The 17,571-nt window shown below is 44.2% G+C and overlaps 1 protein-coding gene across 1 annotated transcript in view; it reads left to right on the forward strand.

Annotated features, from left to right (window-relative positions):
• Positions 1 to 14,934, forward strand: part of LOC139386214 (TNF receptor-associated factor 4-like) — a 42,935-nt gene extending 28,001 nt beyond the window's left edge. Inside the window, exons 2-7 of the mRNA XM_071131697.1 lie at positions 4,516 to 4,567; positions 8,073 to 8,177; positions 8,416 to 8,577; positions 10,103 to 10,264; positions 10,969 to 11,124; positions 11,954 to 14,934. Of these exons, the coding sequence (XP_070987798.1) occupies positions 4,516 to 4,567; positions 8,073 to 8,177; positions 8,416 to 8,577; positions 10,103 to 10,264; positions 10,969 to 11,124; positions 11,954 to 12,586 (1,270 nt within the window). The 3' untranslated portion in view covers positions 12,587 to 14,934. The remainder of the gene's footprint in view (positions 1 to 4,515; positions 4,568 to 8,072; positions 8,178 to 8,415; positions 8,578 to 10,102; positions 10,265 to 10,968; positions 11,125 to 11,953) is intronic.
• Positions 14,935 to 17,571: the final 2,637 nt, after the last annotated feature.

Below are 17,571 nucleotides of genomic sequence, written 5' to 3' on the forward strand. Positions count from 1 at the left end.
CGAGGAGCCTGCGTGGCAGGCTGACTACCTGTTACGCGAGGACAGCAAGAAGCCAAATAAGTTGCTAGCTAGCATTAAACTTATAAAAAACAATCAATCTTCACATAATCACTAGTTAACTACACATGGTTGATGACATTACTAGTTTATCTAGCTTGTCCTGCGTTGCATATAATTGATGCAGTGCCTGTTAATTTCTCATCAAATCCCAGCCTACTTCGCCAAACGGGTGATGATTTAGCACTGTCGTTGCACCAAACCTAACCATAAACATCAATGCCTTTCTTTAAAATCAATATACAAGTATATATTTTTAAACCTGCATATTTAGTTAATATTGCCTGCTAACATGAATTTCTAATTATTAGGGAAATTGTGTCACTTCTCTTGTGTTCCGTGCAAGCAGTCAGGGTATATGCAGCAGTTTGGGCCACCTGGATCGTTGCGAACTGTGTGAAGTCCATTTATTCCTAACAAAGACCATAATTAATTTGCCAGAATTGTACATAATTATGACATAACATTGAAGGTTGTACAATGAAACGGCAATATTTAGACTTAGGGCTGCCACCCGTTAGATAAAATATGAAACGGTTCCGTATTTCACTGAAAGAATAAACGTTTTGTTTTCGAAATGATAGTTTCCGGATTCGACCATATTAATGACCAAAGGCTCGTATTTCTGTGTGTTATTATGTTATAATTAAGTCTATGATTTGATAGAGCAGTCTGACTGAGCGATGGTAGGCAGCAGCATATTCGTAAGCATTCATTCAAACAGCACTTTTGTGCGTTTTGCCAGCAGCTCTTCGCAATGCTTCAAGCATTGAGCTGTTTATGACTTCAAGCCTATCAACTCCCGAGATTAGGCTGGTGTAACCGATGTGAAATGGCTAGCTAGTTAGCGGGGTGCGCGCTAATAGCGTTTCAATCGTTGACGTCACTCGCTCTGAGACTTGGAGTAGTTGTTCCCCTTGCTCTGATAGGGCCACAGCTTTTGTGGCTTCAAGGATAGCTGTTGTCGATGTGTTCCTGGTTCGAGCCCAGGTAGGTGCGAGGAGAGGTACGGAAGCTATACTGTTACACTGGCAATACTAAAGTGCCTATAAGAACATCCATTAGTCAAAGGTATATGAAATACAAATGGTATAGAGAGAAATAGTCCTATAATTCCTATAATAACCTCAACCTAAAACTTCTTAACTGGGAATATTGAAGACTCATGTTAAAAGGAACCACCAGCTTTCATATCTTCTCATGTTCTGAGCAAGGAACTAAAACGTTAGCTTTTTACATGACACATATTGCACTTTTACTTTCTTCTCCAACACTTTGTTTTTGCATTATTTAAACCAAATTGAACATGTTTCATTATTTATTTGAGGCTAAATTGATTTTTATTGATGTATTATATTAAGTGAAAATAAGTGTTTATTCGGTATTGTTGTATTTGTCATTATTGGTTAGTTTATTGTTTATCAGCCTCTCACCCTGTATAATCATTGACTTGTACAAGTCAGGCACTGTTATCTCTGCCCTGTGTATCCTAGTAGGCACATATTTTTCTCCCATGAAACTGTGTCCTAGTTGTAGTGAAGCTGTTGGTATCAGTAGTGTTGTTGGTTAGTGAGTCAAGTGGACAGGGTGCAAGGACCCTGCGGGTGACCAGGCTGTACTGTATGTATGCAAAGGACTTTTCTCTTTTTTCAGTGTTACAATATTGTTCATCCTCTCACAGCTGCACAGTGCTGAGTGATTAGAGGTGGGCATTGAAGTAGTCAAGGGCATTGAACGGTAATTAGTGCAATCTTACTCCACTGTAAGGAGGCCTTCAAGTAGTCATAGAAATGGTTTGTCAAGAGAAGGGGAAGACTTGTATAGAAGCTATTATTATTCCAATGCCCCCACCTCTCTCTACTAATGTGCATTCACAAAGTGGCAGTGTGCTCCACAAACAAGCTGGCTGGAGAGTCGGGTAGCATTATGAACAGCGGGCCAAGCAGATGAATGTGTGGCTGCAGGTCTTTCTCTGCGAAGCAGGGAGGGAATCATCCTGACAGCCTGTGACGATGCTCTTTTCGCCTGTCTGCCTCTGTGTCAGGTAGAGCAGAGGAGCCGGCTGGGTAGGTCTTTAGCTGTAAACCCTGCTTTCCTGCACTGCTTACATCTCCCCTGTCTAGTCCAGCAAGGAGCACCTTTCTCTCTGTTCTTATTTCCTTCCTCTATATGGGGAAACAGTCACTACACATCCCCATGTCCCAAATGGCCGCCTATTCCCTATACAGTGCACTACCTTTGTGGGCCCTGGTAAAAAAAAAATAGTGCAGTATGTAGGGTGTTGTTTGGGGTGTAGCCCACAGCTCTGCGTCATGCAGTCCGGCCCTGTGGCTCTAAAACTTATCATCAACATCAAATAGATGAGGCTCGAATGACGGAGATGAGTAAATGATTTCACAGTACATAGATGTTCTGCTGACTGGGCTCTCTCCCCTGGGGATCAATAATGTTTTTTTAAAAGCTGCATTGTTGTTTATTAATTGCTCTCCAGCTCCCTGCTGACAGAGTGACCCTAATGGACTGGAATTACTGCTGTCTCGTAATGCATTAAACTCACCTCCCCCACCTCTATTTCCCCGTCACCCCTCTGGTCTGTTGTTCTGTGTGCAGCTGATTCCACAGCAGCTGGAGAGACATGCCAGGCATTCCAGCCAGGGCAAAGTGCAGGGTGATCATTGATCATGTGTCCCAACATCACATGGCCCTGGGTCTCTGGTCCACTCCCATTGGCCTCAGGCTCTGTCAGGTGACATTGAGGCCAACTAGACTACAGGGTAACAAGGGCCCTGGTCAATAGGCACATTGTGTGCATCCCAAATGGCAACCTATTCCCTAAATAGTGCAAAAGTAGTGCACTACATAGGGGATAGGGTGCAATTTGGGAAGAACCCATTGTAGGACCCTGGGAGCAGAGACCACTGCCCTCCCTGCCCCCTTCGGGCTGTTTGTTTTCCCATTAATCTATTAATGTACTTTGGAGAATGGAGAGGTCAGAAGAAGTTTGTTCATTAAAAGATGTCTTTCTGTTGTTTACCTAGTACATGGTAGTAGGACAGATGGAGCTTCAGGGCCTTGTTGCTTTAACCCAAAACACTGAGGTTATTTTAGTCTCTCTCACACCCGTGGGCAATGAAAATGTATGCAAAGCAAAGGAGCATTTCACCATTTGTGTTACAGTACCTCTATCAATATGGCCATTGTTGCAACAAGATGCCTGTCTGGCTGCGGCCTATGATAATGACATTGCGATCTCATGTATGTGCACTGGGCCATGAGGAAAGGGATGTACATCCTCATCTCATGTCACTGACTGACTGACCCTCTTGATCCCCCTGACCCTGACCCAGCCACCCATATGGCTCAGCAGGGGGCCTGCAGCCAAGCAGCCCACCACTACACTACCGACACATCTCTTTTAAAGGGTGCACACATCGAATGTGGATTTCCCGTTCGTCTATCGATCGATCGTTCAGCGCGCTGTTGACATCTGACTGGCGACATTGTCATGCGATTCTATATGTAAAATCAGTTTGCAGTCAGTTTGCGAGTACTCTCGGCAGGCAAACGCTATTGGTATGTTCGATCCCTAATGCATCTCAGGGGATCAGCCACTGATTACCTTTTTAAAGTTGCTCTTTGTGTCACTAATTGACTGGCTTTGCTGTACAGTAGATCTATGGGCTCAGCACGCAGTGAGCCCACTGCCTGCCTGACTGCCTATAGTACTGCAGTGACGTCATCTCCGTTATTTACCAGAGTGAATATTTCATGGTGACATCAGGACTGGGGACGTGCTGCGTTGTTACCTGAGGGCCACCGCCACCCAGCTCATCTGGCCCCTTGATAAAAGGCCTCTAAATCAGGGCAGGGAATGAGTTTTTTTGTGGTGCTGCCTGTGTGATAAACCCAGAGATCTCAGAGATCTTATTTTGGGTTTTATTGCTGCTGGAGGGAGGGAGGAAGGGAGGAACAAAGAGAGGCAGCAGCTAGTCGCCCAGCCAAGCCACCAGCCTCACTGGCAAATCAGCAATCAATATTTACTGAGGGAGGGTATAAAGACCAGGCTTACCGCCCTCTTCAGCCGCTTCACACACGCTCAGTTTGTCATCCCCCTGCCTTCAAAAATAGGGGTAAAAATGAACACCTTTGACATGAGAGAGAGAAAGAGAGGGGCGGGGGTGGGGGCGAGCGAGAGAAGCCCTTAATGTATTATGGATAGACAGTTCAGGTTCTAATGTGTTCTCTTTTCCTGTCCAGTAATAAAACTGTGAATTTGTGGAAATAAATCCCTAGAGGGAGGGAAGATGAAAGGGCAACTACATAAAAGCCAGTGGCTCAGAAACTCATCTGGCTTTATTGTACAGTGCAGTGTGGTTGGGACGGGTGTGTGAGAGCAGAGATGGGGTGGTGATGCTTTTGAAGGCAACTAACATGTCTTTTCCTTCTTGTGTCTTACAGTGAGGGGGTCTTCAAGTGCCCAGAGGACCAGCTGCCCCTGGACTATGCCAAGGTACGGTTAAAACCCTCTTACCCACTTTCTCACATGTCCCTGACAGTCCCACCCATTCAAGTTTGAATATGATCTGTGTGCCAGTTAAGCAATACTTTAGCCTACAACCATAGTTAAGCCTACAACCATGCCCCAATCAACATAATTCACCCTCACTTTCTGATGTCTCTGGGCTACCCAGTAACTTACCCATACAACACACTAATTATGAATGTCCTGGTCAGGCTGAGATGAGGCCTTATTTTAAATGTGAATCTGAAGGGACCCAAATGGTACTATATTCCCTATATAGTGTACTATTTAGACCAAATGTAGTGGACTATATAGGGAATAGGGTCCCATTTGAGACACAGCATGGACCCGTGAATCACCATGTCCCTTGCCCCAGACCCTTAGACCAACAGACAGACAGAGGGCTCAGGCAGCTAGCTAGCCATCCTAGTATATTCCCACTAATTGTGCTAATGAAGGACCACAGGCTACTCATTCCCCTTGGAATGTCAGGGTTGATGACGGTCCATTTCTCAATGCACAAAACTCTCGCACACTACGGTCGACATGAACGTTTTAGAGTTTAATACGGTACCCATGAAAAACAAATGAGCAGACATTATTACACAACCGGAGAGCGGCTGGGGAGTGGTAATAACACTCTCCAGCCTAGCAGCCAAAGTCAAAGGTTGTGTTTAAATGTTTTAAGTATTGCATTGCTGGAGAAAAGCAGGGTATTGGGTTGATCTGTTAGAAAAGGGAGGCAAAAACCTTCAAATCACTAAAATAGTAGCTCTCCTAAACCTCTTCATCCGGGTTCCACTGAAAGAATACCACATTTAAATCTCTTTAATTCAACTTTTGGCTTCTTACTCCATCTTTTCTTTTAAGCATTTAATCAGATTGTACTGGGGGGAAAGATGGTTGGCAGTCTTTATTCGTAATGAAAGAATCACTCTCTTACAAACTTGATTTCTCCATTGTGCCACAGTGTGCAGCGAAAGGATAAGGACTTAATTCTGCTCTGTGCATGAGAGTACCCCAAGCAACACTTAACAAAGCAATAAAAATACCATTGGTCACTAATTCATCATCTCAGTTACTGTACACTGGCTAGTTTTTCCATCAATAAAATAATTTCCCATACAGTAGGCCCATCATGCTCTATACTAGAACATTAGCATGCTAAAGTGTGTTAGGAGTTCAGAGGCAGCGATCCAGTGAGGTGGGGAGTGTGAGTTCAGTGGGTGCTGAGCTGCAACTGCTAGCGAAGCACTTAAGGAGACTGTAGTCACGACAGAGAAGCAGTACATGGGTCCCCACAGTGAGGATGTGCTCATTGTACATCTGTCAGACACTGTTATTTACTGATGCCTTCATAGCCTTCCAGTCACCTGTAAATTACCCCCTGCTGGTGACTAGGGATGCATCCCAATTGGCACCCTACTCCCTATATAGTGCACTTCTGTTGACCAGAACCCTGTGAGCCCTGATCAAAACTAGTGCAGTATATAGGGAATAGGGTGCCATTTGGGACACAGTCCAGCTCCCTGGGTACAGCTCATTACGCTATGTCCCTGTCCTTGCCCTCCCCTGAACACAGCTCAATTCTAATAATGCTCTCATTTCACCCAGGCAGTGCAACATGTCATTCAAATATGTCCCTGTTGTCAGAGAGGAAGCAGAATGTCAGTAATGTAAAGGGATGGGTTCTGCTGTGAGACTGCAGCTGACTGACTCTTCCAAAACGCAGACAGACAGAGTTGAAGTTAGCACTCCAAAGAGCTTTAGTTCCCTGATCCGCCAGGGCCTATGTTATTAAAAGGTCTTTATTGCAGTCCCCCGCAGACTCCCAGGCAGGAACAATGAGGGAACGTTAAGGTTTACTTTAGAGGATTTGGTTTCTTTGTCATCTTGGCTCAGCGCATGTGATTTCCAGTAGGAAATAGTATTGCGGTTATCTGCTTCAATCACTCACCATGCATTATTATGCTGCGGTACATGCTGCAGTAGATTGTAAGAGACAGTGCTGTTCTGTAGCACAATAGTTGCTTTATTGGTCCATTTGCACAGATAGCCTATTCTTTATTTGTTGCTGTCATAGTACCCAACCTGAAACACAACACACACATCACAGGCTGCTCAACACCAACACACACACCAATTATCTGCCATAGTACTGTGCTCCTTTCAGATGGCAAGACTCTTCTCTGCTATGTATTTTGGGGATTTGAAGGCAGTGTTCATTACAGCATGGTTAATGTAATATATAAATCATCCTCACTAGTTAAACTACTGTAGCACACAGCTTTTATTTGCGATGACATAACAGTTCATGTAAGTTAATGGACCAATAAAGGCTGCCAAGTCAGGAGAGGGAAAAGTTTTACCTCAGATCTACTTTCGGTTCGAATGTATTATTCACTGGACCCTTTTTAATGTACCTTTTACCGTTTTAATAGGGTACCAAGACCATGAACATTTACAGTGTACTTATTTATCTATAAATAGTATTTAGGCTATGGTAAAACCATAGTATCTCAATGTTTTGATTCCTAGCCTATAGAGAAAGAGACTTCCTCTTGTATGACGGCGTGTGACGACAGTTGAGCTGTTATTTGTTTTAGGGACAGCTTTGACATTTTGAGGAAGTTCCTTTTCTCCTCATGTGACAAAGGCAGCCTGGGCACCATAGGGACGGAGATGCATGCAGTGCTGCCTCACATGGGCTGTGTGTGGCCTCACATGGGTTGTGTGTGGCCTCACATGGGTTGTGTGTGGCCTCACATGGGTTGTGTGTGGCCTCACATGGGTTGTGTGTGGCCTCACATGGGTTGTGTGTGGCCTCACATGGGTTGTGTGTGGCCTAAATCTGTAAATCCATAGGATACTGTCCTGTAGGGAGTGGATTTGGCTTGATTGGATAGAGAAGGACCTCATCCTTCTTGATCAGTAACCATGGGGTGTTCTCCCTCACTCTAATTCTCTCTCTGATGTTTTCAACATTTCATGAACTAATTCCATAAACATTGCAGTATATATTCTTGTTTTCACAGAAGTTTCATTGTTATTCCTAATATTCCTGTGGGACTGATTCATTCGTCATTCATGTCACATGTCCATGACTAGTACTTTGAACTCTGCTGTTTGGCTGCTGGTCACTCAGATCCTCTTGGTCAAGGCTTCATTGTATTAGTAATACACTTCGTTGGGCATCAACATGATAATCATTACTAGACTGCTGCAAACACCCTTTGTCTTACTCGGTCACACACTATATTAGTTTGGGTGTTGCCATTGGTGTGGCCACTATACCCCCACTCTGTCCCCGTAGCATAATCAGCATTAAGGAGATGTATTGGGGCCCAGCGACAGACTAGCTTCCTGTGCAGGGTGTGTACTTGTACATCAACCTGCCTCATGCTACAGAAACAGGAGATGGGCTGGACAAGACATATCTATCCCAGTGTGAGCCAATGCTGATCATGTCCTCATGGTTGTGTCATGGCTACAGATCTACCCTGACCCAGAGCTAGAGCAGCAGATCCTGGCTCTACCCATCCGCTGCATCCACAGTGAGGAGGGCTGTCGCTGGACAGGACAGATGATGCAGCTCCAGGTCAGTAGCTGCCTGCCTGGCTTTCTTATCTTTTTTTTCTTTGTTTTACCTTTCTATCTCTCTACAGTATCTCATCCTCTCCCTTGCTCCTCCTGTCTAAGCCACCTCCTTTGTGACCAGAGCCCTGTGTCTCCTGCCTCCAGTGTGTCGTGTTGTGTTGAAGCCTGGCTAAATGCTAAATACTGCGTGTCTGGCTGCTGACACATTCCTCTCTCCCCCCTCCCTCCGTCACCCTCAGGGCCACTTCTCCACCTGCGCCTTCAATGTGATCCCCTGCCCCAACCGCTGCTCTATCAAGCTGACGCGCCGTGACCTGCCCGACCACCTGCAGCACGACTGCCCCAAGCGCAAGGTCAAGTGCGAGTTCTGCGGCAACGAGTTCACCGGGGAGGCCTATGAGGTAAACAACAACAATAAACAGAGACCTACTTTTTAATTTTGTTTGTATATTTTTACAGGGTAGCACTTACAAGTATACAACCTGGTGAATATAAATCTTTGTATTGTCTACCCCAGAATGCCCATTATGTAAATTACTCTCGCTTTCAAAGGTGGCAGTGTATTCAGAAAGAATGTGTGTTGGCGTGAGGGGAGCGAGGTAGAACTGTGCACATTTCATACTGTGTGCTTTTCTCTCAGTCCATGAGAAGTAGTGTCTCATGGTTAAAGTTAGCCTTCCTCCCTCTAACTAACACCTCTGTTACTGTTTACAGGCTGACCCTCCTTTGTTTATACAGGCCCAATGTAGCCTTTCTGTTTTATACAGGCCCAATGTGGCCTTTCTGTTATATACAGGCCCAAAATTTGAAATGGTGTTTTTTACATTGTATAAAAGTAGACACTGCGAACTAGTAAATGGTATATCATACACTGCAGTTGAGGAACAATGGGAAAGTCATTCTGCTTTGAAAGTTGATAAACTTGTAACACCACTTTTTTAGAAAATGGCCCTTGAATGTCTTGGTACACCTACTGGAGAGCTCTTTTTTGTCTACACCCATTCAGCATCGTTCACACCCTCTTAAGCCTTAGCCCCACTCATAGATGGCCACCATGTATGAATCTGCAGGTAGCTAAAGCTAACCAACTAGGTTCAATGTTAGCTAGCTTGCAATCATACAGTACTCTGCTTCCATCGTGCATTCCACTGATTTCATAACTTGGTCAATTTCTTCCGTGACAACAACACTGTTGATCACCGTTTCTTCTCCATCACTGTCATCAGAAGACTCTGTAATGTCTGGTTTAATGAAAAATGTTGTTAACTAAATCAGGGATTTCCTCATCGTCAGAGAGATTCAGCATGGCATGATCGTCCTCCAGAAAGTAGTCCGTCACAACTTCATCCCACTGATCTTTGTCGATAGCTCCTGTTAAATTCAGGGAAGCAATGTTGAGAGCAGTAGCAACACTTTTGCAGTTCTCCATGATATCTTTAAAAAAATCCACAGTAGCAAGGATTATCTACACATACTGAGCAGCTCATGTTATAGACAGAAGCATGCTACATGGCAGACCAATACAAACTAATCTCTCGGCATGTCCAGCCCATCCATTATCTCAGCTAATCATGGCTAGCCGGAAGGTTCATGACTTTTTCTGTGGCTAAACCAATTAGGTTCGTTATTTAACAATTTTATTCGTTATTTACAGATGGCATACAAGTTTGTTATTAAGGCACATGAAAGTTCACATGTTCCAGAAGGCATTTCTGCCAATAAAACACATTTTCATAAGAATGTTTCAAAATACATTAAAATGCCTCTCCTGTGAAGTAGGGACGTGTGACATACACCTAGCTTTTTGAAAAGAGTCACAATTATGATGAACTGCGCTGAAAGCTTGGTAGTTTTGCTGGTATTTTTGCAGGTTGTGATGTCACTGCTGTGTTGTGACCTGTTTGTATGTCCTGTCTTTTCTCCCAGAACCACCAGGGTATTTGTCCCCAGGAGAGTGTGTACTGTGAGAATAAGTGTGGTGCGCGGATGATGCGCCGCCTCCTGTCCCAGCACAGTCTGGCTGAGTGTCCCAAACGCACGCAGCCCTGCAAGTACTGTGGCAAGGAGTTTGTCTTCGACACCATCCAGGTTAGTCAACAACACCAACACACCTCCTCTGACCGAACAGGCTCTAGGACTTCTCCTCCTGCGTGTCTTGTTTTACAATCACATTTGTCATCACGTGATTAATGGGTACATTTTCTTTCCCATCAATGTAGTATTTGTATTGGAAGGCTGGGCACCAATTTAGGTCTAAACTCAGACCTGTGAGAATTAAGTGTTTTGAAGGTTTATTCTGGAGGGTTGTTATGAGTCCTTCCCCTATTTGACTGTGTGTGATGAAAGAACAGTGCAGTCTGTCGTGGATGAAGGAGGGTTCTCAGTCTCTGTAGAGCAGGATGGCACTGGGCCCATGGTTGCATGAACACTGGCTTCCATGGTGCTCACTTCTCTGTGCCAGCCCGTAGTTTGTGCTGGCTGCGTCCACCCCCGGCAGCACCTGTCTCTGCACACATCCTGTCCTCAGGCCCAGTGGCCGGCCAGCCACTCCCACTCTCCTCTTCTCTCATACCCACAGTTTATTCATCATGTCTCCCTCTCAGAGCACATGCTTTATGATGCAGACATCAGCTCCATAATCAACTTGTTTATCCCATTCATACATTTTAATAGACAGTCATTTGTTCAATATGATACACAACATTTTTTAATCACTCACAGTGATTCTGCTGTGTAAAGTACATAATGTAATAAATTAAATAATAAATGTATCTTTTTTTTCTGCCCTACAGAACCATCAGTACCACTGCCCTCGGTTTCCAGTTGCATGCCCAAACCAGTGTGGGACCCCCAACATTGCCCGGGAGGACTTGGCCAATCACGTGAAGGAGAACTGTAACAGTGCCCTCATCCTCTGCCCCTTCAAAGATGCTGGCTGCAAACACAGGGTAAGGCTGACCTGCTGCGATCTAGCTGCTTTTTATTATTTCAGACCCTCATTGAGAATAACTTTGATTCTAGCTTCTTGCAAGAGGTGTAGTTAGATTTTTCATTACTGCCCACTGCTTTATTGACGTCAGGTTTTATCATTTTTCCACTCTCTGGTTGTTTTTTGTGCATGTTTCCAAAATTATATTTGGATTATTATGCTTCATGGTCCAGTGGAGTTGAAACCCAGTAACTTATGTCCAAAGCTATGATTGTCTCCAACATACATCACTGTCTGCCCGTCTGTGCCTCTAGGCTCTATTTTAATGAGAGTCACACTTCTCCTCCGCTCTGACAGCATATTTAAGTCTATTTTTGAAACTGACGTCAATCTGAGAAAATGTGGAGAGCTCCCAGAGTCAGAGAAAACAGGCTTCATGCTTTGTGTTGTCAGCTTCTGTCCTTCAGTTTGAAATGGGAGCGAGTTTGGAAAGCTCAGTGCAAAGCAATGCACATGGTCTGACAAATGCATAAATGACTCTCTCCCTGACCACGAAGGCATCAAGCGAGAGAGTACAACCAAGAGTGCAGATGTTCAGTACACCAAACACAAATGTGTATGGCAGGGCTCCCAAAAGAGCAGCTGATCAGCAGACAGACAACATTCACTTACTGTAGGAGGCTTGAATGTGAAACTCAAACAGACAAAACAATTTAGTGTGATGTGCATACTGTACCACATTATTAAACACAACACATTTCTATACAGAGTTTGTACTATACAGAGTTTAACCCTCCTTGCTACACACAGTGACCTCTCCCTAACCAGTCTCTCCTCTCTCCTTGCAGTGCCCAAAACTAGCGATCGGTCGTCACCTGGAGGACACGACCAAGTCCCACCTGACCATGATGTGCAGCCTGGTGGGGCGCCAGCGGCAGGAGATCCTGGAGCTGCGGAGGGAGATGGAGGAGCTGTCAGTCAGCAACGATGGAGTGCTCATCTGGAAGCTCAGCGACTACTCCCGGAAACTCCAGGAGGCCAAGCTCCGGAACAACCATGAGTTCTTCAGCCCGCCCTTCTATACCCATCGCTATGGCTACAAGTTGCAGGTGTCTGCGTTTCTCAATGGTAATGGCAGTGGGGAGGGCTCGCACCTGTCCATCTACATCCGGGTACTGCCAGGGGAGTACGACAACCTGCTTGAGTGGCCCTTCTCCTACAAGGTGACCTTCTCCATCATGGACCAGAGTGACCCGTCGCTGTCCAAGCCCCAACACATTACAGAGACCTTCAATCCTGACCCCAACTGGAAGAACTTCCAGAAGCCGTGCAGCACCCGCAACTCGCTGGACGAGAGCACCCTGGGCTTTGGCTACCCCAAGTTCATCTCCCACGAAGAGATCAAGAAGAGGAACTATGTCAGAGACAACTCCATCTTCCTCAAGGCTTCCATAGAGATCCCCCAGAAAATTATGGCCTGAGGGAGAGCTGGTTTTTGGTTTATCGGAAGGGAAAGGAGGGTGAAAGACAGGCTTGAGACTGATATGACACTTACCTTGAGAACTTCACCACATTTATCCTTTAGACACTGAATAACTGTCCAAATCCATACAGCCCTCCACTGCAGGACTTAGAGCTGCTAGTCTGTTGGGTTGTGTTGGAGGACCCCACCATATTTAAATGGAGGAGAATTCTAAGTGTTTGGTATGCAGAAACCATCACTTTCTGATTCTTATTTTTAAGTGTTTGTTTTCTAAAAATGTTCTTCTCTATCTGCAACAGAAAGCCTTGGAAATCAACAGTGCCTAGAGTTTATTTTAAGTTGTATTTTGTTGTTTTTCTGCAGCACAGGTAAATATTAAGGGATAGAGCGATGTTCTGGAGGTGGAAGGCGTCCTTAAGCCTAGTGTTTTCAGCTCTGGTTTGAACCATCGTATCTGGTCACGAGCGGTCTATAGAATAGAGCAAACCTCAGGCTATTGGAAGGAGCTCATCACACTCTCAAACCCAACTGCATTCTGTTTACATGCTCTAACAGTATCTCCCACTGATCCCTTAACAAATGCAAAGCTCATGGTTAGCGAATTTGAGATTGCTGTTAAGCTTATTGTCAGCAAACAATATTACAGCTGTGAATTACGTTTGTTTCTTCTTGTCATTGTTCCATCACTCGCTGTCTACAGTTGGTCATTTGGCCATTGCTTATAAATGAGAGGATCATGATCTTTAGACAAAAAACAACAATCATTTGTCACAGGCAGATTTATAGGCCTCTGAAAGACATCTCCTGTGGGGTCCTGAGAGGATAGATACAGTAGATGGGTTCCTGTGCGTTGTTGGTCAAAGGTGCTAATTAATGTATGACGGTCTTTGAATGTGTAGAACTGAAGTCTTGTCAAGAGGCGATATGGTACATGTGTACTTAAGTGTGAAGGGAAAGCCATGAGGGCTGGGTCTTAGTTGGTAGGCAGGTAGGCACGTAGGTAGGGGAGAGATGAGCTCGAAGACATCAACAGAAAAACATGTATGTTTCAATGATATTCAACGTGGACCACATTTTTGTACTGTAACCTGTATTCTTGAAATCTTCTCCCCCGATACTGAGGGCTTTTTTGCAGCGGAGGACCTGTTAAATGGAACCAAATTCTTTTCATATTTGCAAAATGTGAGCAACATTTGTTGATAATATGTCATAGACCGAAAGACATTGGAGTGAATTAGCTTAACGGAGGTCTGTGAACTAAAGTGCATTGTTTTTAAGTCAGCCCAGGCGGGAATGGGGGCTGTTTAAAATATGGTTTATGCCTTGGTTCCCACCTGAGAATGACGTGTGGGTGCCTCAGGACAGACTGCATCTCAATGGTGTGGCGCTGCTGGTTACCATGGCCACCAGTGTGCATCTTCATCTCAGCACATAAGCTGGTCACGAGGAGAGGTTGAAGAGGAGCAGCCATGTGCAATACACCAGTCAGAGGCTCCATCAGACCAGTAACACCCGCAGTGGAGGACTTGATCAAACATTCATGACATAATGTGAATAATACTGATGTAAAAAATGCAGAAGCCCATTCTGTCATTTTTTTCTACATTAAAATTCCTGGTTTCTTGCTATAATACCAGCCAATATTTTACAGTGATTTTAAAGAACTAAAAAAAAAGAACATTTTGTAAGGTTATGTATTTTACGAAGTACTTAAATGTTTTATACAACTTTTTGTTGGCGAGTCGGGGTTGAGCTTAGGAATTTTATGGACACTTTTTTAAAAGTTGAATCTCTTCTGAATCTGAATAATTGTTTTGTTTGGTTTGAATCTCATATTCTGTCTGTATTACTTTGTCTTTAAAATTAATTATTTTAAAGAGCATCACTTAAGCTTGATTGACTAGATGGCAAAGATGTTTTAATATGTTGAGTGCTTCTCAATTTCTCTTTTAAAATAAAATACCCTCTTACATCTTGCTTCACTATGCTGCTAATTTACTCTTTATGTCGTTGTACAGTATGTCTGAGTGTTTGCATCACCTACTGACTTCTCAGCTTTCATCCACATGAATATTGTCAGGCAGTTTGGCCTCTCAGCTGAACCCTTCTCCACCAGAAAATGTTTTACTGATCACATTGATGATTCTGCTCCTCTTGTAATACATACAGTAAACCACGCTAGATACATTGCTTGGCTCAGCTGTCTCGTAGGCTGACAACTTGTCTTAAACTACAGCAAATGTTACCTTAACTCTTGCTTCCTTGATGAAAAGGTGTAATTTCTGTCTGAAATTCCTGCCTTTTTCAGCACTTCAAGTTTATCAATAAAATATCTTGTCCCACCGTGTTTCACTTGTTTTAGTTAGTCCCATACTGAGCACCCACTCCAAGCATCTAGTCTGAATTGAATTATCACAGTAGTGTTGTCTAAGGAGCAGGCCCCATCTGATTACAACACAAAGCCCTCCTCCTGGTCGCTTCCCTTCCTCCCTCTCTGGTCCAACACATCCAGAGATGGAGGGAACGGAGGAAAGGGGGCAGAGAGAGAGGAAGCGAGGCAGACGCTTTCCCTGCTTTGATGTGATGCCAGGAGTTTGCTGTAGCTCTCAGCTTGAATGATGTTGAATGTGGAGTTTAGGGAAGGGGAAAATTAGCTTTTACCTCCGTTAACTCAAATATCCCTCAGGAAGGAAACTCTTTCTTCACTTGTTTTAGAATAGTTTGGGGAACTCTTTTCTCAAAAGTAAAACTTATGAAGTTACACAAAGGGTGATGTGTAATGGCACATGCACTCCACTGTCAATTCTCCAGGATATTTGGTCATAGTCCTACTTACATTTCTCTTTAAATGGCTACTTATTTATCATTATGGGAAAATTGTTCCCATGACAAAATAGGTTTCCCTGCTGTGGGCAATGTTTTCAGTGGTATGAATTTCACCACAATGGGTTCTCTGGGTAGGACAATCCCCTCCGTCTGTCCCCAGACTAATGGCTTTCCACAGAGAGAATGGCTTCATTTTGAGCTGCCTTATACAAAGTTAAGCATAATAACCAAACGCCATACTGACAGCCTCAACATTTCCTGGCGCTGGGCGTTCAAACAACAGCCTAGCTCGTGCTGCTCTGGGGCTGTGCAGCAGCATTCAAATAGAAAAGGATAATTACATGTCGACAGTAGAGGAGCAGAGTAGTCACGTGTTATGGAGCCACTGCTCAATGTACTATACAGTACTGTCCTTTGGCTTCTCTCTCTCATGTGACTTTTCGCCTGGTAAATGAGCCCTCGGGTAGTCTACACCCAAGCTCTCACACTACAGTGTTGTTCCCTATAGGTTAGCTATACATGAGGAACATGAGTGGAGTGTCAGAGCAGGTTGGGTGAAAGGCTGAGTAAAGAGGGAGGACCCAGCACAGCCCATAAGGCTTTCCTCTGCCATAAAACACATCAAAGAGTTGTGGTGTGGGTTTGTGTAGCGATGCCATGCTGTCGTCTCCCTCATGTTGAAGTTAAACAATGACTGGTGTGGAGCAGGATAGAGGTTCAGTGGAGGGGTGTGTGGCTCTGCCCGGCTGTGTCCTCCAGCGGTGAGAAAACACATCCCCTGACTGATCAACATCTTAACTGAGAGGCTGAGGAAACAGCCCAGCACCGCAGTGGTCTCCTCAGAACTCTGACAGATGCCTTGCTCCTTGGCTACAGGCAATATGGTTGAAGACCTAGCTGATCCAACAGAGGTTTTCCAACTGTTTTTATATACAGTACTGTACTATACCCACAATGTCAAGTGCTGGTGCTGGTAATTTAAACAATCTAATTGTGGATATCATGCCACTTAACTCAAAATATGCATACAGCAGTTAATTCACTTTGACCTAAATTGATTCTTTCCTCCTCTGTCCCACATGTCAAATCTGTGATGTTCAGTGTTGTGGCTGACTGTCCTCATTAGCACACTGGCTCTTTTTCAGTTGCAGCTTTCAGATAGATCAGATAACTGCCCCAGGAGCACAGAGAGCAGCCCTCTCACTCTCTGCATACTGTAGCTGAGCAGAGCTCCCAAGACCAGAGACCTCGGGATAGACACTGCTTTGATTCAGGGAGTTATTCAATTGAAACGGCAATATCTTCTTGTTTCATACAGCACTACTGTTGTTGCTCAGTCATATTTACATATGTTTTTTTTTCAAGACAACCACAATTGTTGCTGCTCTCCTTACTTCAATGTGAAATAGTGAAACTACGATGAGAGATGGGGACATTGATAACCATCCAGGTGCTTTCACTCATCGTTGCCCTTGATCCCAAACAAACCAGACGACATGATGTTTAACTACAATGGAATTTTTTTACATTTTGTTTCACCTTTATTTAACCAGGTAGGCCAGTTGAGGACAAGTTCTCATTTACAACTGCGACCTGGTCAAGATAAAGCAAAGCATTGAGACACAAACAACAACACAGAGTTACACATGGAATAAACAAACGTACAGTCAATAACACAATAGAAAAGTGTATATACAGTGTGTGCAAGTGAAGTAAGATTATGGAAGTAAGGAAATAAATAGGCCGTAGTGGCGAAGTAATTACAATTTAGCAATTAAACACTGGAGTGATAGATGTGCAGAAGATGAATGTGGAAGTAGACATACTGGGGTGCAAAGGAGCAACAAAAAAATTATAATAATAATATGGGGATGAGGTAGTTGGGTGGGCTATGTACAGGTGCAATGATCTGTAAGCTGCTCTGACAGCTGATGCTTAAAGTTAGGGAGGGAGATATGAGTCTCCAGCTTCAGTGATTTTTGCAATTCGTTCCAGTCATTGGCAGCAGAAACTGGAAGGAAAGGCGGCCAAATTAGGAATTGGCTTTGGGGGTGACCAGTGAAATATACCTGCTGGAGCGCATGCTTATGGGTGGGTGCTGCTATGGTGACCAGTGAGCTGAGATAAGGCAGGGCTTTACCTAGCAAAGACTTATAG

Source organism: Oncorhynchus clarkii, chromosome 27 (assembly GCF_045791955.1).
Source record: "Oncorhynchus clarkii lewisi isolate Uvic-CL-2024 chromosome 27, UVic_Ocla_1.0, whole genome shotgun sequence".
Taxonomy (NCBI): Eukaryota; Metazoa; Chordata; class Actinopteri; order Salmoniformes; family Salmonidae; genus Oncorhynchus; species Oncorhynchus clarkii.